At 43.4% G+C, this 26,098-nt stretch overlaps 1 protein-coding gene and 1 long non-coding RNA gene across 20 annotated transcripts in view; one reads left to right on the top strand and one right to left on the bottom strand.

Annotated features, from left to right (window-relative positions):
- The window catches only part of LOC118353819 (uncharacterized), a 34,335-nt gene extending 17,999 nt beyond the window's left edge, over window positions 1-16,336 (bottom strand). The window contains exons 1-3 of the long non-coding RNA XR_004813223.2: window positions 16,198-16,336; window positions 13,814-13,908; window positions 5,720-5,948 (exon numbers count right to left, since the gene is read on the bottom strand). This is a non-coding gene — a long non-coding RNA (uncharacterized LOC118353819). The remainder of the gene's footprint in view (window positions 1-5,719; window positions 5,949-13,813; window positions 13,909-16,197) is intronic.
- The window catches only part of GABRA2 (gamma-aminobutyric acid type A receptor subunit alpha2), a 162,431-nt gene continuing 150,448 nt past the window's right edge, over window positions 14,116-26,098 (top strand). For 16 of the 19 annotated variants that reach the window (XR_007401660.1, XR_004813025.2, XR_004812824.2 and 13 more), the window contains exons 1-2: window positions 16,282-16,414; window positions 19,042-19,157. Coding sequence is in view for 12 of the 19 variants with exons in the window: in XM_035712236.2 (XP_035568129.1) it covers window positions 16,323-16,414; window positions 19,042-19,157 (208 nt within the window). In the remaining 7 variants the exon portion in view is untranslated. Of the gene's footprint in view, window positions 14,252-15,301; window positions 15,461-16,281; window positions 16,415-19,041; window positions 19,158-26,098 lie in introns of those variants that run through there. The other 3 variants (XM_025435663.3, XM_025435662.3, XM_049092926.1) reach the window with 3 other exon arrangements.

The following is a 26,098-nucleotide window of genomic DNA, read 5'->3' as shown; positions in this document are numbered from 1 at the left end:
ATAAAGTCAAGTGAATAAATAAAGTGAAGTTATTCAGGATTATAAATCAGGCACACTCTAGGTAGAAGTGGATGATAGGATAGGTATAGAGGGCACTTAAGGTCTTGTAACTCTTGAGTCTATAGTTTCCTTTTTTTTTATAGATTTTTTTTTAATTTTCATTTATTTATGATAGTCACAGAGAGAGAGAGAGAGACAGAGACACAGGCAGAGGGAGAAGCAGGCTCCATGCACCAGGAGCCTGATGTGGGATTCGATCCCGGGTCTCCAGGATCGCGCCCTGGGCCAAAGGCAGGCGCCAAACCGCTGCGCCACCCAGGGATCCCAAGTCTATAGTTTTCTAAAGTCAGTGTTCTTCTTTATCCATCAGGCTTTGTTAGCCTTTGCTAGGATTGCACTATTTTATAGGCCAGAACCTTTCTCACTGTTAGATAAAATGCTAGGAAAAGGCAAAAGAAGAAAATAAACAACAATAACAACAACAAAAAGAGCCAGGGGGACACAGAGTCAGGGGGCCTCTGTGATTTGAGGCCCCCAGAGGACTAGGAAGACCAAAATAATAATTGATTCTTTAGAGAAGGGATATTAAAGAGGGAGCCAAAGCAGGAATCAGGTGTGAAAGTATAAAGTGGGATCCTACTTCACCAGAACTAAGTATTGGCTGGGAATTAATCTCAACTGAAGAACTCTATTACTTACTACAACTAAGAGGACAGATCAAAATGGAACCCCAAGAAGGTTGACTTGAAGTCTGGTCATCAAATTCTGGTTCTAGGACATTCCACATTATTTAGCTCTACTTATTTTCAGAGTTTAAGGTGGGATCCATACTTGGGAGCAGTTAAATGACCTACAAAAATTTTATAGGAACAAAAAGCATCTCCTTGCTTTTTTTCCCAATGTTTTCCTAGTGTTAAGAATAGTTAGGTAATCTCTCACTCTCTCCATAGCTTATGTAGATATCCATAATTTCTACCAAATAATAGAAAAGTGAAAGCCCAAGAGTCCATGTTATCTGTAGAGAGATCAACATATTAGAATTTGATTTGGAAAAACATCAATTACTTGACAATTGTCAGGCAATGATAACTAAGAATTCAATCTATTCTTCTTTAGTTTTATTTCTGCTTTTAGATACTTTGATAAAACTTCAATTGATGTGAATTGTTGTTGTTTAGTTGGTTGCATTTTGTGAGTTAAATAGTAGAAATATTTTAGGACAATCCTCTGACAAAAGACAACCTGTGCTAAAACACCAGGGAATTCCTGCATTGAGTATATAGGTAACGATGGGTAGGTGACATCGACATGAGTATTTACAGAATTATCAGGTGGGAGGATGTTTATCTGCACAAAACATATTTTTTCACCTGTCATGTCAACTTGTTTTACGATTTTATGACCGATGGCTGGTATAATCATGCAGAATATCAATGTTCATTTGACCGAGTCAAATCCATCCATATATCCATTTATCCATTCTTTCAACAAATTTGTATTGTGAAAGGGACACAGAAATAAATAAATCATTAGCTTCCATCCTCAAAGAGTTCACATCCCACCTGGGGAGACAGGTGAACATATTTTGGCAACCTAGTGTGAGCAGAAGATGATACATAATGGGGGCCTGAGGGAAGGGCACAGGTGAAGGGCATGCACCAATACAGACGATGCACACTGACCTTTTACTTTAGTTTTTGGTACAAATCACAGATTATTTCATCAAACTGTTTCTTGAAGAGGTGGCGAATCTGTTTGTTTGCTGTGGGAATGCAAACTGGTGCAACCACTCTGGAAAACAGCACAGAGCTTTCTCAGAAAGTTGAAAATAGAGCTACCCTATGACCCAGCAATTGCACTACTAGGGATTTACCCCAAAGATACAAATGTAGTGATTCGAAGGGGCACTTGCACCCCAATGTTTATAGCAGCAATGTCCACAATAGCCAATCTGTGTAAAGAGCCCAGATGTCCATCAACAGATGAATGGATAAAGAAGATGTGTTACACACACACACACACACACGCATGCACACACTGGAATACTACTCAGCCATCAAAAAGAATGAAATCTTGCCACCTGCAACAATGTGGATGGAACTAGAGGGTATTATGTTAAGTGAAATAAGTTAATCAGAGAAAGACAATTATCATATGATCTCACTCATAGGTGGAATTTAAGAAACAAAACGGAGGATCACAGGGGGAGACAGGAAAAAATAAAATAAGATGAAATCAGGGAGGGAGACAAACCATAAGAGACCCTTAATCATAGGAAACAAACTGAGGGTTGCTGGAGGGGAAAGGTAAGGGGATGGGGTAACTGGGTGATGGGCATGAGGGAGGCCATGTGATGAGCACTGGGTGTTAAACAAGACTCATGAATCACTGACCTCTACTTCTGGAACCAATAATACATTATATTTTAATAAATTGAATTTAAATAAAAATATGTAAAAAAATAAAAATTAAAAAGAAATAAAATAAGGCCGACCTATAGTTGGCTTTACATTTTATAAATTGAATATATAAATGTTTCTAATTCTTCTCTTGGAGAAACAAAGGTAACTAATTTTCTAAGTCACTTTTTGGGTACCGATCAGACAATATTCCCCCAGGAGCTAGAAAGGAGCCTTCCAAATAGTAATTGTTGAAAGAAGGTATAAAAGAACCACCTTGTTACGGAGCTTAACATGAAACTCTTTTAGTGAGTTCAGAGATTGGCAAGCTTTTTGTCTTAAAGGATCAGACAGAAATGTTTCGGGCTTTATGGGCCACATGGACTCTGTCACAAAGACTCAGTCATTGTAGCACAGATGAGCTAAATACATAAATGAATGTGCATGGCTATGACCCAATAAACTTTCATATACAAAAGCAGGTGGTGGAACAGATTTGTGGAACAGCTATTTACTGACTCCTGAGTCTTAATTGACTAGTTCGGATCATGCTATAAATATATGTATATACAAATGTGCAAATATTCATTTAATTATATATTAATGCTAGGTAAAATACATGTCTCTTAACATACACTTGGATTTATAAGGATATAGAAGAGACGAACAGTTAGGATTTAGTAAAAATTGGTACAAAAAGATAATTATCATTTGTAATAGAATTCCTAGAGAAATTAGATAGGATAATTTTTTTATAAGATAAGAATAGGTAAGTAATAGAAGGTATGGTTTGTCCACTACAACTCCTTCATGACAAAGATCTTACCAAAGACTTGTTGAACTTGCATCCACATGGTTCCTGTGGGGGGCTGCAAATTAGTCCTGCAATCTAGCTAAATAAGGATAGGTCACCCCATCTAAGCAGAAAATACTAAGGCGAGATCTATTGGAATGCTCAATTCTTGAACCCTGGAAAACACATGTACTTGGTTTAACCCTTTGAGGTCAAGAATCTGTTGAGCTCCACCTTTACCATATAACACCGGATGAGCAGAAAACAGTCTTCCTCTTTTTGAACTGTGCAGGGTTATCTTTCTTATTATTTCCTTTTGCTGGTCTACCTTGATTGAGTTACCTTCCACCCACTTGGCATCAACAAGGTGTGCCCTCTTCTCATTTCTCATGACGTGGTCTTCAGCCATGAGTTCTCCATAGACTCTACGAATGTGGCAACAATCCAAGTTTCTGAACTGCAGTATTTATTTTTAGGGATATGAGATGCTAGTTTTGAAAGTGACATTAGACATCTTATCCTGTGTTGGTTATAGGTTCATTTTTATTCCCCCCTGCCCTCCACAACAACTGTTTATTGAGTGCTTACTCTGTGTCAGGCAAGCAACTAATTGCTGGGGATACAATGTTATGTAAAAAGAAACAGCATCCAAACTCCTGGAACATGTACTATAGTTGGGTAACATGTTAATAAAATAATCACACCCAATAACCAAAAAGAAAAAAACAAAACAAAAAAGTACTGAGACACATTCTCTAGGAGAAAGCACATATAACAAAGGAATCCAATAGAGACTTGTGGGTAGGGGCTAAGTCAGGGTACCTTATGGAGGAAGTGCTTCCTAACTTTTTAATATGAAAGCTGAACAGGTGCGTAATGGGGGCAGGAGCTTTCTGGCAGAGAGCACACGTACTACAACACCTCATGGCAGGAGGAGAAATGGCAGTAGGACACTAGGCACATTCCAGGACCTGAAAGGCTGCTGTTTATGGAGCAAGAGAAACAACGGTTCAAGGGCAGGCAGGAGAGAAGGCATCCAGGATGACGGGCATGATGGAGATCTCGATCATTTACAAGAAATAGGAAATTATCTGAAGGATTTTAAGTTCCACGGTAACATGAACAGATCTGTATTTTGGAAAGAGCACTCAGACCGCTGCACGGAGGCCAGGCTAGAAAGGTCAAGATGGATAAGGCGAGAACAACTTCGATGAGCTCTTTGACACATCTGTGCATTAATTTATTAATTTATTCATTTATTTATTCACTCATTTATTCTTTTTTTATTTTTTTTTATGATAGCACAGAGAGAGAGAGAGAGAGAGAGAGAGAGGCAGAGACACAGGCAGAGGGAGAAGCAGGCTCCATGCACCGGGAGCCCGACGTGGGATTCGATCCCAGGTCTCCAGGATCGCACCCTGGGCCAAAGGCAGGCGCCAAACCGCTGCGCCACCCAGGGATCCCTCACTCATTTATTCTTGATGAGCTCTTTGACACATCTGTGCATTAATTTATTAATTTACTCATTTATTTATTGACTCATTTATTCTTCCTCCTGTTAACACTTATTGAGCACCTTCAATATGAAAAGCACGATAAAGGATCAAAAGAGAGACAAATCATAGTTTCTGGTCCCTTGAGAGCTTATTAAAAACTTATGTATTTTTCTCCTCACAATTTGAATGTGAAATCGTTGCAATGGTTTGTGTTTGAATGATGTTGATTGACTGGCTAAGAGCAGCTGGAACCTAGAAATTTTTGCTCCAGTGACTTGTGTAATGACAACAACATAATTCGTATAAAAATCCATGACTAACTGGCCTTTTCTACCTTGCTGAAAATCTCTGAAAATGCCTTTAAAATTCGCACACTCTATCTTTAGGTCAGAGACAATTTCTTTTATTTCTCTTTATGTCGTAGACAGAGGGAGATAAATCCCTGACGTGACTTTCTATTCGGAACCTGTCCTTGTAACCATCTCGCTTCCGCTTTCACATCTGGCACGTGCTTTCTCAGTTAGGCCTCTTTTCTCACCCCTTCTCTTTTTATCATTTTTTTCCATTTTATTTCTGGAATCTACTGGATGTTTCGGCAATGGGAGTTTCTGCTGGAATTCAGTGAATACCATCCTGTCTACACCGCACCCCCTTACTACTACTTTCAGTGTCTGTCCTCAATAGAGATTTGGAACTGTTTGTCAGAAACAACCCCAGACAATCCCTCTGGATGCTTAGGTGCAGAAAAAAAAAACAAAGGACCATTAAGGGATGGAAACAAAGCGCAGATATGACCAAAGACCAATTGGTTCAGACTTAGGCAAGCAATTATTTGTATGTTGTGACTTCACGATCTTTAAGAAAGCCTTCCCTGCAAAAAAAATATTTTCTGTGCCTCTCCATCCCAGAGTTGGTATTAAGAAAGGACACACAACAAAACTTCCTTTTCACCCTTCAGAAGTCAAAATAGACCAAGTTATTTTATGATTAAATACCACCCCGAATTTTAGAGATTTAAAACAAATATTTACTTCTAGTTCATGCCGCATGTCCAGGGCAGGTCAGCTGGGCACTCTGATCTTCGTTGTCCTCACTCAAGGTCCCACTGAGTGATCGCCATGTGGGGCTGTCACTGGCCACAAGCAGACAGCGAGGAAGGAGAAAGCTTGGTGCATCGGACACTTGCTCATTCAGCCTCCATCTCGAAATGGCCCGGGTCTCTTTTGCTCACCTCTCAATGCTCAGAAGTTTCATTGTCACCTGTAATTTCAATGAGAATAAGGAAATTCAATCTGTTCACACATCCAGGCTGGAAACTGGCAATATTTGCTGGATGGATCTCTTGTCTGTCATAAGTCTTTTTGAAAACGTCTCTCTTCAAAAAGAAAAAGAAACAAAGAAATAAAACAAACAAAAAAACCCCCAAAACATCCTTGAAGGATAATTTGTTATCTCCTAACTCATAATGGAGAGTCTTGTTGTATTTTGTTTCCAAAGCAGTAGCATAAGGATACTGGATACCTGGAAGTCACACACAGAAAAAAAATAATAAATAAAGGAAAAGTGACTTATAACCATATTTTAATCTAGGGTATGCCTGGGAAGATAGCTGGAAGCTTCAATGTGGATTACTGACTTTGGCTCTCTGCATATTACAGATGCGGATCTCTTTTAAACAGAAGACTCCACGCACAGCAATTTCTTTGTCGCAGGCAAACCAGTTGCCAATTCAAAAGAGAAAGTCATTTGACTTTTCCATTCAGTTCATGTAATGAATCAATAAAATACACTTGAGTGGATTTGAGAGCACGACTTATAGAGAGACCTAACACAGAAGCACAGGCAGGGATGCCCAGGCCTCTGCAGTGCTGGCACTCACATTTGCACGCCTAAGTAGACACTCTCTTACCCATATCTACTCTTCTAACCGATTTTCTTCATACAACAGAGGACAAGTGCACAGACAGATGCAGACTTACGCTGTATATGAATATTATTGAGAGACAGACAGGAGAAGGGAACAATAGAGAACAAAAGGTGGAAATGCAGGCCAAGCTGGAATAAAAAGGAAGGGCATGACACACTAAAAAGAGGACATAAAAAAAAAAAGCAGGAAAGAGAGAGAAAGAGAGAGAAGAGAAAGAGCAAGGGAACGAATGAGGGAAGCAATGTATTCATGGGGGGGAAAAAAGACACCATAAGAGAATGTGGGTTCATGTGGAGGGTTCTGACCAATTGTCCTGCAAAGGTGGGAATGTGAATGCTGATGGGAAAGAGTGGATGGGATGGGGACATGTTGAAAAAGAGGAGTCAAAAGACTCAATAAATGTAATGGCAAGGAGCGTAACTCATGTCATCTACTAAATGTCGAGGCACGTGAACTAACAGCTTTCAGCTACTTCAGTGGTATCAGCAAGCTCCGTGTGGTACTACGATCCAGGTGTCGCCTGTACACAAGTTATCAATTCGCAGAATGCTCACGAAGATCACGCGAGGTGGATTCCTAGTTATCCTCACTCTAAACAGGTGAGAACACTAGGGGTAGCAAAGCTAAGGGATTAATCTAGGGTTGCATAGCGAATGAATAGTAGAACTAGGGTTAGGACCTGGGTTTAGCACCAGAGTCTGAGTGCTTATTGCATCTCATTTCCTTGGCAGGAAGAAAGTACTGTGGTCCTCATGGACATACGAAAGTACAGATGCCCAAGTGTTCTCTCATTCATTTATTAAGTTGTTCATCCATTCATCAATTCTTTCTTTCCTTCATTCAATCCTCCAGAATTTCTTGAGGTTATATATGACTGGTTCGGTGCGAGGCATTTGGTAGGTAAAGATGGTTTAGATGAAGCTCATTGCTTTCAAAGGGCTCGCAGGTTATAGGGTAAGATACAAAAGTTAGCACCTAAGTTCAACTGGCGGGTCTTTAGGTTTTGTGTTAAATGCCCGTGCTGTGTTCAGCAGGAGTACAAGGGGTGGTGTGGACAATTTCATCTGGAAAGGTAAGAACTAGTTTATAGGGCTGAGGCTTGACGTGTTACCAGGTAGACGATATGAAAGTGGCATTCTAATTGAAGGGGGCAGTAAAAGCCCAATGCATGGAGGCCTGAAATATTTGGTTGTTGAGAGGAACATAAATATTTTCATTCGTAAAGGCGAGGGGGACAGGATGATGTTGAAAAATTAATGCTGATAATGGAGGATGTATGTGTGCATATGCATGTGCACATGCGTGTGAACAGAGGGGTGGCTCAGTTGGGTAAAAATCTGACTCTTGAGGGGGATCCCTGGGTGGCTCAGTGGTTTAGCACCTGCCTTTGGCCCAGGGTGCGATCCTGGAGTCCCAGGATCGAGTCCCACGTCGGGCTCCCTGCATGGAGCCTGCCTCTCCCTCTGCCTGTGTCTTTGCCTCTCTCTCTCTCTCTCTCTCATAAATAAATAAATCTTAAAAAAAAAAAAAAGAAAGAAACTGACTCTTGATTTTGGCTCAGGCCATGACCTCGGGATAGTGAGATCAAGCCAAAGTTCAGGTTCCACACAGGGCCTGGAGCCTGCTTACGATCCTCTCCCTCTGCCTCTGCTCCTCCCCATCCTTTCTCTCCCCTTCTCTCTCTCTCTCTCTCTCTAAGAAAATAAATAAATAAATAATATGTGTGCAGAAAGAGCCCAGTTGAGGCTGGCAATATAATAAACAGTGGTCAACGGTGCTATGCAAAAGAGTGCACACCCTGTATTTTTATCAAGAAAGGATTGGGGATGATTGAATGACGCTATCAAATTGGTCTTGGGGAGACTCATGTTGGCCGTGGAAAACAAACTGCAGAAAGCAGAACTTGGAGGCAGAGCGACTGGTTAGTAGGCTACTGCTTATTGGGAACGCAGAAGTCCCCGTGAGGACAGAGCTGAGGCCGTGGAGTCGGTAATGGAGAGAGTGGAGAGAATGGATCAGAGACAGCGGAGAGCTGTCTTCATCTTCTCAGCAACAGAAATGTGTGGTGGTGGTGGTGGTGGTGTCGAGAAAAAGAGCCTAGAAGGACTCCCAGTTTTCAGGATTTTGGTGGGGGGATGATGGTAAGTTTGAGAACACCAGAGGAGATATTCTTTGAGGAAAAAAAAGTCTACTGGTGAGCGTTTGAGACAGAGAGCTTTGAGGCTTTCCAGTGGATATGAAAGCTGAGACTGCCCAAGGTCATGCCATTTTTAACTCTGGTACCAAGGCTCCCAATTTGTATTCCAAAGTGCTTAACTCTACAAAGAAATCAGCAATTATTTATTGTGCAACTATGAGCAAGTTCCTTTGGCAAATACAAAGAGGTCTCTAGTAAGGAGAAATGATCTACCTATTATTATTTAAAATCATTTGATATCCATAATTAATTTGCCATGGCATTATTCGCTTTTTCTTAGAAATAATTGGTTTCTATTTTCTCTTTCATGTCTCTTTGACCACGAAACACTCATAGCCTGGTTATATTTTTCATTTATTTCTTCACAATATGTATACTCTCTCTTCCTCTCAAGATGGAACAGTTTTGATGCCAAAAATAATGGTATTGAAATAATTCTTCACTTGGGACTAATCTTAGCCCAATTGAAATGTATGTAAATGGACCTAAATTAGGTCCTGGATTTCCTCTATTTTCTGATGTTGTCGCTCTTTATTGTTATTGGCTTCTCCTGCATAATTTTACCTATAAGGTGTTGTTAGTCAGAAAGTACCCATAGAAACTAGAAATATCGTTTATTCTGGACATAAACTTTTCCTGGTCCTGGGAGTTCTTAAGTGGCTTTTTGTGTCATAGAAAGTGCTTAATTACGTGCTTACTAATAATCCATTTACTAATTGGCATATGGGAACAGCTAGATCTGTGAACTCTTAATTAAATGTAAAGCTCCCCATGTCGCCTTCTTTTTCTTTAAGCTGCATGTTACTCCTTAGTAAAGCTGGTATTGTCTTGGAAACATTGAAAAGTTTTTAGAGTATACACATACGTCTAAGCCTTGGCTATTAATTTATTTGCAGTGAACAAAGTATGTTACTTCATGCTTTCCAATTTTCTCATAGTCTCTCCGAAGGCCATGACCATACCGTCATCATCCTTCCATCCAGAGGGGTCTTGTAAATTGGAGACACTTAGTAGGACTTGTTGAATGAATATATGGCTGTTATTTACCCTACCCATTAATAGTTAAGTATCTCATCCAAAGCCCCAATGGGTAGACTGCACCCAAGAAGTCAGAATTTTGGCTCATGGAGTAACGCAGAGGCAATATGGCATAGTAGTTCAGCCCGGAGGCCATGGGGCCATACTGCTGGGCTCTATCCTGGCTCTACAGGTAGGAGACTAGACTGAGCTGTCTGTGCCTCAAATTTCTCACCAGTGAAAACAGGAATAATAAAAGCCTAATCCTTACCTGTTTAAATTAATCCATGCAAAATATCTGGAATGGGATCTATTGTGTTGTACAAGTGAAGACACTGCACGGTGATTTTTATTATTTGCATTACTATGATTATTATTTGCAAAATATGCCTCAGAGGCAAAAGCTGCCAATCAGGTAGCCTCACGAAATGCACAGCATACTTCTGTTTTGCGTTACCGGAATGTTTTCTTTGCTTTGGGACGTAGTTCAATAACTGGAAAATGCATTTAATCTATAATTTCATGAAAAGAAGGCAAAAGGATTTCCTTTCAAATTACTCTTTGTGACTGTTTGATGTGAGTCGCTTTTAAAATCTCAGAAACCACCAGGATATCCTGAATGCATGATATATTTGATTTGCAAGTTAGATAAGGATTTGCAAAATTACTTTATAAACAGAGTTACTCTGTTTGAGGAAGGTAATATGCAGAGTTCATCCAATCTGGTATACGTGATACTTAGTCATTAGAAAATGAAATGTGACCTAAATACATTAATGTAACAGAGTAGTTTTGGAATTGTTTATAAGGCCAGTTACTCCCACTTTCCAGCTGTTTCTTCTTTCAGAAGCTTGGAGCCTAGTGGACATATTAGAACCATCCATCTCAATTAAACTTCCAGGGAAAAATGGAGCTTGGCCAGGCCACGGTTTTGACCTAAGAATTACCAGATGGGTACTTGCTCTAGTTTTTGTTTGTTTGTTTGTTTGTTTTGTTTTTAATGATAATTTGGTGAATATAGAACAGACTTGCCATCCAAGTAAACATTGAAATTAGTGAAGCATTCTGGGGAAAAGTACAGGATAGCACTTAGTTCTGTGAAAACAAGAAAATTTATGCTTTAGTTCTTAATTTTTCACAGATTTATATACTCATTCGAGCGGATGACTCAGATGGGAAGGTGTAGTTAAAGTGTATATATGTTTATTATATAGAATACATGGCAATATTTTAAAATTTGTAAATACAGTGAGAGGCTATTCTTGTTGAATTCTGGTACTTCTCTTCAAAGTAGGTAAAAATCGGCATGATTAAATTATGTTGTGAGACCAAATGCATCTTGTAGAAACGTATTATCCATATGCTATTCTCATTAACATCCTTATGCCTCTTTTTATTAGTTCAGATTCTCTTTCTATCAATAAGTATCTGTATATTTGTATGAGTTAGTGTATATAATACAGAAAAATGCACATATTACCATATAGAACTTTAAGATTTATGAGTTCCCCAGGGCATACAGAAAAGTAGTTCCCCACAACAGTAATGCCAAGTCTATATGGCTGGGCCCTAAAAAGGAAGCTCTCCAAAATATCTGTTCAAAAAACACAAACAGTCTTATAATAAATTTTTTAAATGTGCAATATTGTAAGATATGGGGAAAGAAAAATCAGACAAAACCAATTTTGTCCCCCCCCCGCCCCCGCCAATTCCTTGTCTTTCATTCTTGTTCCTCATGTGGAAATCTTCTTAGAGACTAGAGTATGAAGGATAAGGAATCTCTAAGGAGTGACCCCCCAATCCCATTTGTGGGAGAGTAATTCAAACAGAAGGTTCTGCGTTGCCCTAGCCTGGGCAGAAACAAATTTAGATTTACTGGCAACCAATTAGTTGTCAATTCTTCTGCAGGATTGGCTGCCTTAGGACATGCTCCAAAAGGAGTGGGTAGGAAGAGCTTAGTCACGACCTCCCCAGGCTGGCTCTCAAATCACAGGCAGTGCACTGAGCTCCATCACAGAGAGAAGAAAGAAATCAGACTGGATCTGTCAGGTACCTGCGGAAGCTGGACGATCCCTGAAGATCCCCGGCAGTGAAATACCAGCATAGATGCAGCGAGACAAGGAGAGGTCCACTGCCTGCAATCAGCTTTTCTGATTTCCAGTTCCCTTCATGTGCTTGGAAATCAAATCACAGCTACCCACTTCAGCAACGTTGCAAAACATTTTGTGGGGAATAAGTAAAAATTGTGGTTTATAATGAATTTTCGGAATCTGGTTTTTATTGAAGTCTGCCTCAAGTAAGTGCACACCCAAATCTATAGGCTGTTCTAACATAGAGTTTTTTAAAAAATGGTGAAAATCATCCCAAAGAGCTTTCAGCTTTGTGAAGTTCCATATAAATGGGTCATATGGCAATGGGATTGCAAACCTATTAAGGGTGCCAATGGGAAAGCCTAATTATTTTTTAGAAATCATTCAAAATAGATGCAAATTTTAAAGCAAAACAAACCGAAGCATCTATAATGCAGCATTAGAATCCAGAAGTTAAAAAAAAAAAAACAACTACACTGGCAAATATGAAAATAATCTATGAAGATATTTACAAAAACTGTGACATTCCGAAAAGAGACATTTTGTTGGAGCATAGCAGTTACCGTGGGGACGCAACCACGAGGTGTTCAACTTCCATCATCAAAACGTAAACAGTTTAGCAGTCGTCTAAGTGGAAAAGTGATAGAGATCTTAATGAAGATGGACCGCCAGAAAAGGAAGACAGGAAAATACAGTAGGGAGTGAAGGGTTCACACCAAGGAGAAGAGGGTTAGATCCCCTCCTTGCAAGGTCTTGAACGGCAGCTTTTTATCTTTGGGAATTTCAATTAGCCTCTGCCATGGGCCAGTCGGGAAGGGAATATTCATGAGGCTGGAGGCTGGGTGGTGAGGAGGCTGGATGGTTGGTGGGGAGGCTGGATGGTTAGTGGGGAGCTGGGTGGTTGGTGGGGAGCTGGGTGGTTGGTGGGGAGTCTGGGTGTTGGGGAGCTGGGTGTTTGGTGGGGAGCTGGGTGGTTGGTGGGGAGCTGGGTGGTTGTTGGGGAGGCTGGGTGGTGGGGAGCTGGCTGGTTGGTGGGGAGGCTGGGTGGTTGGTGGGGAGGCTGGGTGGTGGGGAGCAGGGTGGTTGGTGGGGAGGCTGGATGGTTAGTGGGGAGCTGGGTAGTTGTTGGGGAGGCTGGGTGGTGGGGAGCTAGGTGGTTGGTGGGGAGGCTGGATGGTTAGTGGGGAGCTGGGTGGTTGGTGGGGAGGCTGGGTGGTTGGTGGGGGTCTGGGTGGTGGGGAGCTGGGTGGTTGGTGGGGAGGCTGGGTGGTTGGTGGGGGTCTGGGTGGTTGGTGGGGAGGCTGGATGGTTAGTGGGGAGCTGGGTGGTTGGTGGGGAGGCTGGGTGGTTGGTAGGGGTCTGGGTGGTGGGGAGCTGGGTGGTTGGTGGGGAGGCTGGGTGGTTGGTGGGGGTCTGGGTGGTGGGGAGTTGGGTGGTTGGTGGGGAGGCTGGGTGGTTGGTGGGGGGGCTGGGTGGTGGGGAGCTGGGTGGTTGGTGGGGAGGCTGGGTGGTTGGTGGGGAGGCTGGGTGGTTGGTGGGGGGCTGGGTGGTGGGGAGCTGGGTGGTTGGTGGGGAGGCTGGGTGGTTGGTGGGGAGGCTGGGTGGTTGGTGGGGGGCTGGGTGGTGGGGAGCTGGGTGGTTGGTGGGGAGGCTGGGTGGTTGTTGGGGTCTGGGTGGTGGGGAGCTGGGTGGTTGGTGGGCGGGCTGGGTGGGTGGTGGGGAGGCTGGGTGGGTGGTGGGGAGGCCGGGTGGGTGGTGGGGAGGCTGGGTGGTGGGCCCTCCTCCCGGAGCCAGCATAGGAGGGGAGCAAATGTCGGCTTGGGCTGGAGCCCACGCAGTGCTTGTTCAGAAAGTGGTGATTAACAGGTTAAAAAGAACAGCTTGAAATATTTACCATGTAAAGGTCTTACTCTCCTCCCGTCATCTTGGAAGCAAAGCTGAAATTTACTGTTAGGTTAGCGGTGTCTGTGGCCAGGAAAACTGCACCATCTAGGGAAAAAAAAAGTCTGGATTTTTGGTTCGTAACTAACGAAATTGAAGGGTTTGGCACATATGGACTCCACATGTAATAAGAGAAAAGCAAATCGGCATATTCCCCCCCCCCCTTAAAAGTGTCTGACGTGTGTAACAACTTCTCCAAGAGCTAACCCCTCGGTGGGCTGCCTAACATTCGGCCTTACGTGCAGCACAACAGGGAGAACGTCTCTCGCTCTTTTTTTTTTTCTGTTCAAGTTGCACGTTTTGGATTTTAATGCCTGCGATAAAACGGGAGAGCAGGGAGACGGATCACACACGGCGCTGAAGGCGCGCTCCGGGGATGGCATCCCAACAGGTGCCCCTCCCGGCGGGGAGCCCCGCGCCCAGAATTGAGCCGGGTCCGCGCGGCCGGTGCCTCTGCGCGGGGTGCGGGGTGCAGGGGCGGGGTGCGTGGGGCGGGGTGTGGGTGCAGGGGTGCAGGGGCGGGGTGCGGGGTGCGGGTGCAGGGGTGCAGGGGGCGGGGTGCGGGTGCAGGGGCGGGGTGCAGGGGCGGGGTGCAGGTGCACCCGGCGGGTGCAGGGGTGCAGGGGGTGGGGCGCAGGGGGCGGGTGCAGGGGTGCAGGGGGCGGCAGGTAAACTTTTGTAGATCTTTGTTGGCCAGTCCGACCATCACGCGAGGAAGACGCCGCAGGGGAAGCGCGGCTGAGGGCGCCCCAGGGCGGGGGGGGGGCGGTGGCACGCGGTCTGCGAACCGGCTCGCGGGGCCGCCAGGGGGGCGTCGGCAGCCCTGGGGCTCGGCGGGGCCCCGGTCCCGGTGGCGGCAGGAGTGTGGAGGACCGAGCGGCGCACCCAACGGGGCTCGGGAAACCCAAGAAACTTCCCGCTGCTTCCACGCAGCGCGCGGGGGACTCGGTCCCGCGTGGACGCGCCCGGTGACCCGGGGCGGGGGAGGGGGCTGCCCGGGTCCCGCCCTCCTGCCCTCCCTCCAGCGGGGGTGGCCCCTCCCTTGGAGCCAGGGCAGGTGCAGCGCGGGGGAGCGAGGCCGTACGGGTGTCCGCGTTCCCGACTGCGCAGCGGCCCCCACCCGGGCCCCCGCACCCTGGAGGCCTCGGGGCGCCCCGCGGGGGGTGGGGGGCGGGCAGCAGCGCTCGGGGCGCCCCGGGGAGCCGCCGCAGGTGCAGGTGCGGGGAGCAGCGGGCGGTTCCCCGCGGCGGGGGGGGCGGGGGGGTCCCTGCGCCGCGGGGGAGCTCGGCGGCCCTGCCCGCGGCCTGGCTCCGCCCCTCCAGGCGTGGGGCTCGTGCCCGCTCGGCCCGCGCGCCCCGCCCCCCCCCCGCCCGCCACTACGGCCGCCCCCGCCTCCCTCCGCCGCCGCCTCCCTCCGCCCGCCGCCCGCCGCCCGCCGCTCCCGCTCCGGCTCCCGCTCCCGCTCGCTCGGCTGCTGCAGTCGCCGGCTCGCTCCCCGCTCCCGCTCCCGCTCCGGCTCCCGCTCCCGCTCGCGCTCAAGTTTCCCTTCCGCTCGGACCGGGGCCGGGCAGCAGAGCGCCGAGCCCGCCTGCCGCCGCAGGTAAGGTCGCCGCGCCGGTCCCCGCAGGGACCCCACCCCCACCCCCCACCCCGGCGGGGTCCGGTCCCCGCCGCGTCCCCAGCTCATTGCAAAAAAAAAAAAAAAGCCCCAGAACCCAAGCCCACTCGGGTAGTCCTGGCCCGGAGCGGATCTGCAAGTACGGGCAGGCTCTTGTGCAGTGCTCAACTTTGCACCCCGGGCTGGCGCTCCCCGCGGCTCGCGCTCCGCGGCTCGGGGGCGGCTGTCACGCGCGTGGATCCGGAGCCGGGGCCTCGGGCAGGGGGGGCGCTGCTGGAGGCGGGGGAGCGGGCAGGCGGGCCGCGGGGCCCCAGGGACAGCGCAGCCCGACCAGGGGGCTGGCCGCGGGGGTTGCGGGGGGCGCCCGGGGACCCCCCTGCGCGCGCCTCCCCCCTGCGCTCCCGCCGGGTCCCCTCTGCGGCCCCCACGTCCGCTCGCGGTCCCGCGTGTCGCCCTCGCGCGTGTGCCAGCTCGACAGTCCGCCCACCACGGACCGGGCTGGGGCCAGTGCGAAGTCGGAGCATTTGGTCATCCTGCCGTCAGGACAGAAAAAAAAAAAAGACAAAAAAAAAGGGAAAAAAGAAAAAAGAACAAAAAGGAACAAAAAAGAAAAAAGAAGAAGAAAAGGAAGAGAAGGGCAGACCAGACCCCCTCCCCCGCCCCGCACCTGCTCCTCCCTCCCTCCCTCCTCCATCCCCCCCCCCCCCCCATCCTCACACCTTACGCTGCTCCGAGGGAATAATTCTGCAGCTTTCACTCCGATTCTCAATTGAACCGACATCCTCTGGGGGCTCCCCGGCTGCGGGAACGGGATGTAATCTTAAGTGTATTTTTCCCCCCTTGCATGGCTTTGCGAAGAGCGGCAATGAAGGCGAAATCCGACACCTACAACATGCGGCTGCTGCTGCTGGTTGTCCTGCTGTGGGACCCGGCCAGGTGAGACGTCTGTTCCTTGGGTTGGACTTTTTAAATTCAGGGTAAAGGGTGTGTATTTTTTTTTTCTTTTTGTTTTGTTTTGTTTTTCTTTTTTTTTTTTCTTTCTTTCTTTTTTTTTTTTTTTTTTTTTTTGGAATGCGGTTCCAGGCTGGGGCGGCCTTTGAGAAGCTGAAGTATTTTGTAGAGTCCGTTCTAGGTGAAGAAAGGTTGTATCAGAAAATTGAACTGTGAAGTCGCAGAGGCTATAAAAAAGTTCACCGCTTCGTGTCTTTTTGGTGATAAAATGCCAAAGCGATCGGAAACGTTTTCTTGGAAAGAAAGGAAAATCACCTAAGAAAAGAATATCCTTTGAATGGCATTTTTTTTTTTTTTACAATGGATTGAAGTGGTTAAGTTATATGCGTTTATAATAACACCAAAATTCAGTAAAATAGCCAGCAGGTTTTTTTTTTTTAAAGCCAAACATATAAGCACAAGCTAAAAGGATTTGATTAACTTATTTTTTTTTTCTTCCTTCCTCCTTTCTTTCTTTCTTTTTCTTTATTTTAGTGGTTTTGGCTCTTTGAGTCCACATAGAGAACCCAAAGGATGTGTGAGTCTTTAACCTCTAGGTGGAGGTAGTATACAACTTCATAATCACAAACAATAAAACAAAAGCCTGATTTATTAATCAACTTTTCGTATTATTGAGTTAGAGCTCTTTTATTCCTAAAATGGTGACTGTCATGAATAGTGCTTATTTTAAAGTGTAACTACTTTTGTTTTGCCTGTGTTCTACAAACATGCAATTAATTTTTATTGCTTTCAATAACACCATCTTATTTGTAGTCTTTTCTGATTTGTAGCATCAGTGGGCATTTTTATTATCTAAATTTTGATACGATTTTCAAAATATCAGAGGACTTCAAATACAAGAGATACAAGGATGTTCATGTAACCATTCATTATAAAATTATGTCTTTACTATTTTCATTTCCCTTTTCATTTTTCATTTTCCTGTCCGAGGAATTGTCAGACTATGAAGATACTTTCTAGAATTCAGAATGAATCTCTTCGTTAGGGCTTGTTTTTAATTGAAAATTGGCTCCTCATTTAACATCTTAATATTGGATTTAGAAAAATAGAGTATGACACGTGACTAAAGAACACTTTTCAGTGAAAACCTCTATGTGGAACTTTATGATTATCATAGTGATTGGTTTTAAGATTAGCCGAAGGTAATATAGAAACTTTTGGTGCTGGGGTTTTGATGAACTGATTTGCTTACATAATTTTTAAATGTTTACCTTTATATCAGTGGTTTAATATTTTCTCTGCCCTGAAGACAACATTCCTTTGAAGTTGGTTACCCATTTTTTAAATGTATCATGACTATTTTTAGTTACTGTGTAGTCATTTAAATGCAAATGGACTCTATCAATGATATTGTATCCAATACACCTTGATCAGAATGCAGTTATGCATGATCTTTGATTTTAAGGGACTGAACACCCCATGGTCAATTAATAACCATGGAGGATCCTCAGTGCTAAACCCTATTTTGCTCTACTAGTTTTCTGTTCTATATTTGACCAGTAATGCTCATGCCAGTATTTTATTCTATTATATAAATGATTCTTTTTTTGGGCCAGTAATTTAAATCTCTGAATCATTCTAGGGGAAAAAAAAATGGCAGTGAAAAGGGACATTCTGTTTTATGCATCCAGTTGCTTCTGCACCAAATTGCTGGATGTCACAAAATCAGGTCTCTGGCTTTCTGATGGAGAAATAATGGAGAAAATCACTGTTTCTAACCCTCTTCTGGCGATATTTTAAGACCAGTTGTTCTTTTTGCAAATTTATCACGTACACACCAAAGTAGTTAGGCATTTTAATCTTTAGGCAACCCCCGTGGCTCTCCTCAGAGGCCGGTCAGGAGGGGGACTCCTCCCAGGCTCCCTGCAGCTGTGTGTGCGCCACTGCTCCTTCCAGAGCCCACCTCCACTGCCTGGCTTCAGTGGAGCCTGGAAGACAGCCAGTGGAGTTTCCCCGATGTCTATATTGCACTTGGCCATTGGGTGGAGGTATACCCTAAGTAAGGAAATAATCGTGCTTTAAAAAGAGAAAAATGACATAAAGAAAAAAAGAAAGGCACTTAAAAGGAAGATAGGGAAATCTTCTGCCTCCAAGGAGCCAGTTTATTTTCCAGTTAATATTCAGGCTGCCCAGGTGTTACTCCAGGAGTCGTTTGGGTTATTGTACCTTTCTTGATGCAGAACAACATTACTAGTAGTGTCTGTGTCTGATCATCTACAATCATAGTATATAGTCGAGGGGATGGCTTTTCGAAAAAATGAATACTCCACACTGAATGCTAAATGGTAGAAAACCTGACATTTTAACATCAGACTTTCTGATAATCTGGTATTTAGTGTCCATTTTCAACGGCTTGTTTATCTCCTCCCTAGACATGCTGGCATTTGTAGAAGTGATAAAAAAAGAAAAATGGGTGGCCCCTAATAGTTTAGAGAGACTTTAAATTCAAACCAAGGAAGAAGAGTATGTTGGCACTTGTGCAACACACAGATGTATGTGTATACGTATGTGAATATATATAAATATATCAGCTTGTAAAATTATCTGTTTAGGTTGGTGCTGGCTAACATCCAAGAAGATGAGGCTAAAAATAACATTACCATCTTTACAAGGATTCTAGACAGACTTCTGGATGGTTACGATAATCGGCTTAGACCAGGACTGGGAGGTAAAAGTAGTTTTACTTTTTTTAAGCTCTGATGAAATATAATGCTTTTAAAAGTTAAGAGTAATATTCATATGTTCATACATTTTATAGTTGGATGCATGTATTAAAAAAAACGTAGATAATAGAGAGTGAGGTATAATCCCAAATAATGAAATAAACATTATTTGGGATTCCGTTTACGCACACACAATGTATTTAACATGTTTTTTTAAGAATGCCTGAAGTCACACAGAGCCCAGACTTTCTGCATGAAGAGTTCTTAATTTATTTATGATGGCTAAGTTTTTCAAACTTAAATGATATTAAAATGAAACATTGCTGGGCAGCTATGCTTGTGTAGTAGCTTCACATTTATAGGTGCCTATTTCACCGCAGTACAGATATGAAGAATTGAGACACGTTAAAAAAAAAGTATCTGGGTTGTATTTCAACAAATACAAAGTCTAGGCTTCTATGATGATATTTCTTTTCACATGCACATGATATTTCTAAAATGTAGCCCAGGTTCGGCATTCTTGAAACTTTCAAAACGTCTTAGCTATGCATTAGCTGTAGGCCTAAATGTATTGGACTGTGGCACAGTTTGATTTCAAATTTAAATGTTAATTTTCAACTCAGAAAAACAAAACTATCTTTATCCACAAAGATAAAGGAAATTAGGCTTGGCTAAAAAGTTAATTTTTTTACTATGTTAAATTTTAACTATCCTCTAATTATCCTTAGGTAGGTGATACTAAGGAGTTTAGGTGAAGGTAAAGTAGGTGTATAATTCCTAAAGGATTCTGAATCAGCATAGTTACTCATGATACTACGATGATCTACTACATGATACTAATCAAAGATTTATGTAGTTAGCCAGGTTGTTACTAGGCTGGCAACTTTGTAATGTGAAATTTCTTGTAAAGATGTGTATGCAAATACTAGATATTTATGCAAATACTTTCTTTGAAAAATATAGGTGGTGGTTAATTCTATGTATATTTTCCAGTGTGTGGTTTGGATTGTCCAGGAGTCAGAAAAAGTAAGAAAAGACCCAACTTGTTGTTAAATAATCTGCCGTTTAATGCTGTTAGTTTTTACTGGAATCCCTGAGACGTATCTCTCATTTTAAGAGAAGTCCGGGGTGGGATGGTGGAGGGGGGGTGGATAATATTCAGAAATATGTCTCCTTGTATCATTCAGAGCAGATTCAATTGCTTAATATACACTTAGTTTTCTAAAAGGAAAAACTAAATGGAATATAATATTTCTTTAGTAATGAATATGTCTAATGAGCATGAATATGAGGAATCACTCTCCACGTTAGCATATGACAATGAACTATTGCCAAGCTTCTACTGTAGAAGCAAGAGTCTGTCATAATTCATGATGGTGGTTTAAGAGGTAGATTGCACTGAGGCAGATATTTTTCCTAAGTCATAGATTCTATTTTTTAATAAAATAAGGTCTTTATATCTGAGCTAGGCCTTGGGTTTTGTGTCTGAGTTTTTAGGGGAAATATCTGTACCTGAGGGTATGTGGCAGGAGAGTAGAAACTACCTATTTCAAGACGTGGGTCTTGCCATTTAGCTCTTCATATTTATTTTGTAATATCTCTTACATTCTTTTTTACTTCCATTGTCACTACTCAAATATGGGTCCTCGTCACTATGTTATTTGGGTTAATGCAGTAAACTAAGTGGCTTTTCTTGTCTAGTGTCTTCCTTCCCCAGTCCTTCTCTGATATTGGACATATGCTAATATTTCCCAATCAGATCAGTTTTCTTTTATTCTTACGATGCTTTCCATATGCTTGTCTCTCTCTCTCTCTCTCTCTCTTTTTTTTTTTTTGATCATATATCTTCATTGGCTCCCCAGGAATAGGGGATAGATATACCCAGGAATAGGGGATATCTTCATTGGCTCCCAGGGGGCAGGAATAGAAAAAGGTAGTAGAAGGGATATAGATCCAGGTGAGCTTCTGTTCCATCCACTCACAAAGCTGTGTCTTGGCCAGATAATTTCTGTTTCCTTTCATTTAAAATGGTCATTGGGATCCCTGGGTGGCTCAGTGGTTGAGCGTCTGCCTTTGGCTCAGGGCGTGATCCTGGAGTCCCGGGATCGAGTCCCACGTCGGGCTCCCTGCATGGAGTCTACTTCTCCCTCTGCCTGTGTCTCTGCATCTCTCTCTCTCTGTGTGTGTGTGTGTCTCATGATTAAATAAAATAAAACAAAATTCACAAAAAACATAAAACGGTCATGATATACCTACCTTTCTGCCTTATAGGATTGTTGAGAGAATTATATAAACAAAAAGTGTATACAAAGCTGGTGCTACGTAGTAGCAATTCAACAAATATCTAGTTCTTTCCTCCTCCCTTAGATTCCTCATTTGCCAGTTAAGGTTTTCTATTTTATACTTCTCAGGCTTCATTTTGATTTTTCCTCCCGTTCATTTTGTATTGCAAACACGTTTGTTTGTTTTCTCTTGATAATCCATCATATCTGCTTCCTTGGCCTTTGATTGTATTATTTCCTCTCCCTGGAAGTACTATTCTCATCCTCTCTGATGACTGAAACCCTTCCTTTTCTATAAAGACCACCTCAACCCTGGTCCTCTAGTAAAGATCTTTCTTGATTGTGTTGAAACACGTAGATTCAGTCTTCTCTCTGTTGGATTTCTTCAGTGGTTGTGGGCTCTGTCTCTCATTCAGAACCTAGTATGTGCTATCTTGGATTATTTATCACCTTTTTGCGTGTGTCTCTTGTTCGCTTAACAAGATTGTAAGCTCGTGGAGGCAAGATATTGTATCATAAATTCTCTGTGCTCTCAGGGACTCAATATTGATTTGCATATTGTAGCCACCAAATAAGTGTTGCTTGCTTGATTAACTTTTAACCAGTTGATCATCCATAAAATGGGGCTCCTCATATTTAGCTGACATTTTAATTGGAAATGTTGATGTTAGGCATCATGCTGCAGGAAGTGAGCGGCGTAGTGAAGACCTACCGAACTTCAGGTTGTGGGGATTTTGGTAAAATCCCAGCTCTGGTACTGAGCAGTCCTGTGACCTTTAAAGACTCAGCCTGTCTAGGTCCACATCTGTCATCCTAAAGTATGATTACTCATACTATTCTTGAAGTGTTCCTTGAATATTAAAGACAGTGATATATGCAAAGAATTGAGCACAGTGACTGGCATATGGTAGAGAATAAGGAACAATACCTAAAAGACTTTCAAAAACTTTCTAAATGTACTCTTGTAAGTTAAATGATTATTACTTCTGCATCCAATATTCTTAGCCTACATGTTCATACGTCATTTCAAATAGAAAGTCCAAGGAGATTACTTGCAGCGGTATGTCCCAGAAATTAATAAGGACAAAATGGGTTTGATTCAAATGTAATATATCAAACTGAGTATGTCTGTTGATGACAAACCTGGATAATAATCTTAATTATTATTTTCTTTTCTTTATAACCTTTATGTAAATGAGTCTATAGGAAAGCGCAATCAGGCTTGAACTACAAGTCAGAAAAATGGTTCTTTTCACCCGGCTCTACCCCTTACTAGATTTTACCCTAGCCAGATTACATAGGCACTCTGACTCTTGGTGTTTTCTTGGGGAAAATGGCAATAATAGTATTTTATCCTGAAAGGAGGAGGGTAAATAATAGTATTTTATCCTGAAAAAAGGAGGGTAAGTTCACATATATGATAAAGATGGTACAATACATTGAGTGATAGAATTTCAAGATATTTTATGATTAATAATAAAGTCTCTTTAAAATTTGAGTTACATCATGCCACTGAACTGCTCAAAATTCTGCAATTATTTCTACTTGGTTCAGAATAAAAATCAGATTCCTTATGGTGGTCTCCAAGGCCCTGCATGATCTGTCCCCTTATTCTTTCTCTGACCTCACCTCACACAGCCCACCTTCTTACTAACACAGCTGCGGTCACATTGGCTTCCTTTCTGTTCTTTGAACACACCAGGATACTCCTTAGAGCTTTTTCCCTGGCTCTTCCCTCTTCCCTGGATATCCTTTGATCTCATCTCAATGAGGCCTACCCTTCCCAACCAAATAAATACTATAACCTAATCCACCTTCTTAATAATTCTGATCCCACTTGCTCAGCTTCATTTTTTTCTTTTTTTTCCTTAGTACTTGTTACCTTTTCGTATTTAAGATAATTTACGTCTCTATCACTATTTTGTCAAATGCTTATTTTTGTCCCTTCTGCTAGAATTGTAGGCTCATTGAAGTCAGGGATTTGTGTCTGTTTTGTGGCTCGATTCATTGATGCATCATCTGTCTTAAGCCTCTAGGACAGTACCTGGCGTATAGTAAGCCCTCAAATATTTCTTGAATGAATCTGAATTTTATTCCATTATTTTATTTTATTTTTACTTTATTTTATTTTTACTGTGCTATCATGAAAGGAATTGACGATAGAACTTACCTTATCCTTGAATCAGAGGAGCCGTTGTCGTTTAATTAACACGCTGGCCTTCCACTATTAGCATCAGCATATTTTAGGCTGACATCTTGGTGAATTAGAGCTGTCATTATACCGGTTCCTCAGATCCTGACAATGTTAGTCGTGATTCTGTCTTGAACTGTGTGATTTGGGGTGATTCATTTATCCCATCTGTGACTTAATTTACTCATCTGTGAAATGGCGGGAGAGGATCTACTTATTCTATTTATATCTCCCAAGGATATGATGCGGTTCAAGTAAATTAAAATTCTTGAGCAAGCATAATGTGACACACAGTTGATGAGTGTTATGATTGTCAGGAACATGAAGAGAATTCTTCCAGAAGAACATCTCAGGAGGTAGTGTCTTTGAGAACACGCCGAGAAAATACGGGTAGGTCTTGTGCACTTGGTAGGCTTTACTTCTTTGTGAGCCTGGAGACCTGCGATGGGCTTGCCTTGATATCTTATCAACCAAGACCATATGTTTAGATTAGCTAGAACTAATCACTGAATTCATGTTTCTTCTTCATTTTAGCCATCAGAGCTAACAACTAGGAGTATCACACGTGGATTTTTACATTCCATAAGAGGCTTTCAAATTGTTAACTGAATAAAAAGAGCAGCTTTTGTTTTTGGGACCAATTTTATGGGGTCATTGGAAAAATGAATGTGTAGACAGGCCTCGTACACTTGTGACAGCTAACATCCACAATGCTCAACAGTGACAACTATTAGAAATGACAAGGCTTGGTATCTAAATTATAGATTCAGTCTGGAAAATCTAGATTGAGAACCATGCTTAACTGCATTTTGAAAAGCTGTTTTGAGGAGGTCATCCAGATACATTTTTTTTTCCTTCCATGCTCTAGTTTTATACTCTGAAACCTTGAAGAAACTTTATGCTTAAAGCCATTAAAAAAATCCGATGTCAGATCATAGGCTTAGGGTCTGAGGGTCAGTTTCCAACTTCACTCTTGGATATTTGCCTTCTGGCTGTAAAGAGATGGATGACGACACGTTTCTATGAATTTTAACTACTCTCAAATTTATAAAAATAAAATATAGGCTGTTTAGTGGGAAAAACTAACAGGGAGAAATCTGAGCTCCTCCAGAACCTACGAGGGATTCTGACCTCAAAATAGCATCCTATTGCTTTATAAATTAATGCTTGAGATCGGTGCCTCTGGATACCAGCACCTTCGGGTTTGAATTCTGTTGCTGCTGTATGATAACCGCCGTACTTTCAGCATCTACTCAATCTCTCCTTGCTTTGGTTTCTTTATTTGTAATATGGGAGTAAAAATGTGTGACTTCCTGGTTTGTTGGGGATTCAATTTTTTGTTTTCTTGACATCCAAAAGTCGGTGTATGGCAAGCAGAGTAGGAACTCAATCCATATAAGTGTTATTGCTGCTGCTGTTGCAACAGAATGCAATAGCGCGTGTCACCTGGTGTTCCACTTAACGTATAAAAGCTCTGACTTCTTTAAAAATGATGACTTTGTAGTAGGCCTAACCCAGTTTTATTTTATCTTTTTAAAAGATTTATGTATTTATTTTAGAGAGAGCGAGAGAGTGAGTGGGAGCATAGGGGGAGGAGGAAAGGGAGAGGGAGAGAGAAACTGAAGCAGACTCCGTGTTGAGCGGGAAACCGATCTCATGGCCCTGAGATGACGACCCGAGCTGAAACCAAGAGTCGGACGCATAACCAATGCTTTACCCGGGGGCCCCCCGTAACCCAGTTCTAAAGAAGGGGGAGGTTGTGCATTTCTTATGCAATCAGTTTCCTTTTTGCAGACACGTGTTCAGATATGTACAGGATCCCTGGAACCAAAGCTGGTCACAAAAGAAGTACGACCTATGTCTTGCTCTTTATGATCCGTGACACGTAATGAGTCAGCGTCATCAGTTCACGGTAATAAGTTCGCCTGTGGGAGAAAAGATGTATTCACGGCCTGACACCTTACTATAGGACGTTGGTGATGATGTTAGGGACGCAAAACCGAAAGCGCGTCCATCAGTCTGAAACCTGGGGTCGCACTCGGCCCTTGAATGGTGACAGCTCTGGGCTTTGCAGCCACCGGGCCCGTGCCTGATGCTTGACGGCACCTGGGAAGGGGACACGCGGTGGAGGCCTCGGGCCTCAACGAACCCACGAGGAACAGTGGGAAGCCTCCACGTGGACCTCGAAGTGGGGAGGAGAGAAGTGGGGTGCAAGGGCATCAGAAAAAGGGAGATGGGGTTGACGAGGTGTGGTGTCCGAGGAAGCGGGGTGGACTCGGGGCCGGGGCCTGGCCTCCAGCTCCTTCCCCGCCAGGGGTGGGGGTAAGGGGTGGGGGGCTGTGTTTCCAGGGAGGCCCGGGGCCCCTGAGAACGTCGTGTCCCCCCTCTGTGCCTCGGCCATCTGGGGTCCCTGCGTGTCGGAGCCGAAGGGGCTCTCAGGGCCTGTGGGGCCTGGGCCGCCACCCTCCCCCCC

This window comes from Canis lupus, chromosome 13 (genome assembly GCF_003254725.2).
Source record: "Canis lupus dingo isolate Sandy chromosome 13, ASM325472v2, whole genome shotgun sequence".
Taxonomy (NCBI): Eukaryota; Metazoa; Chordata; class Mammalia; order Carnivora; family Canidae; genus Canis; species Canis lupus.
Note: the sequence above shows the minus strand (reverse complement) of the source record. Positions and strands in the feature narration are given on the sequence as shown.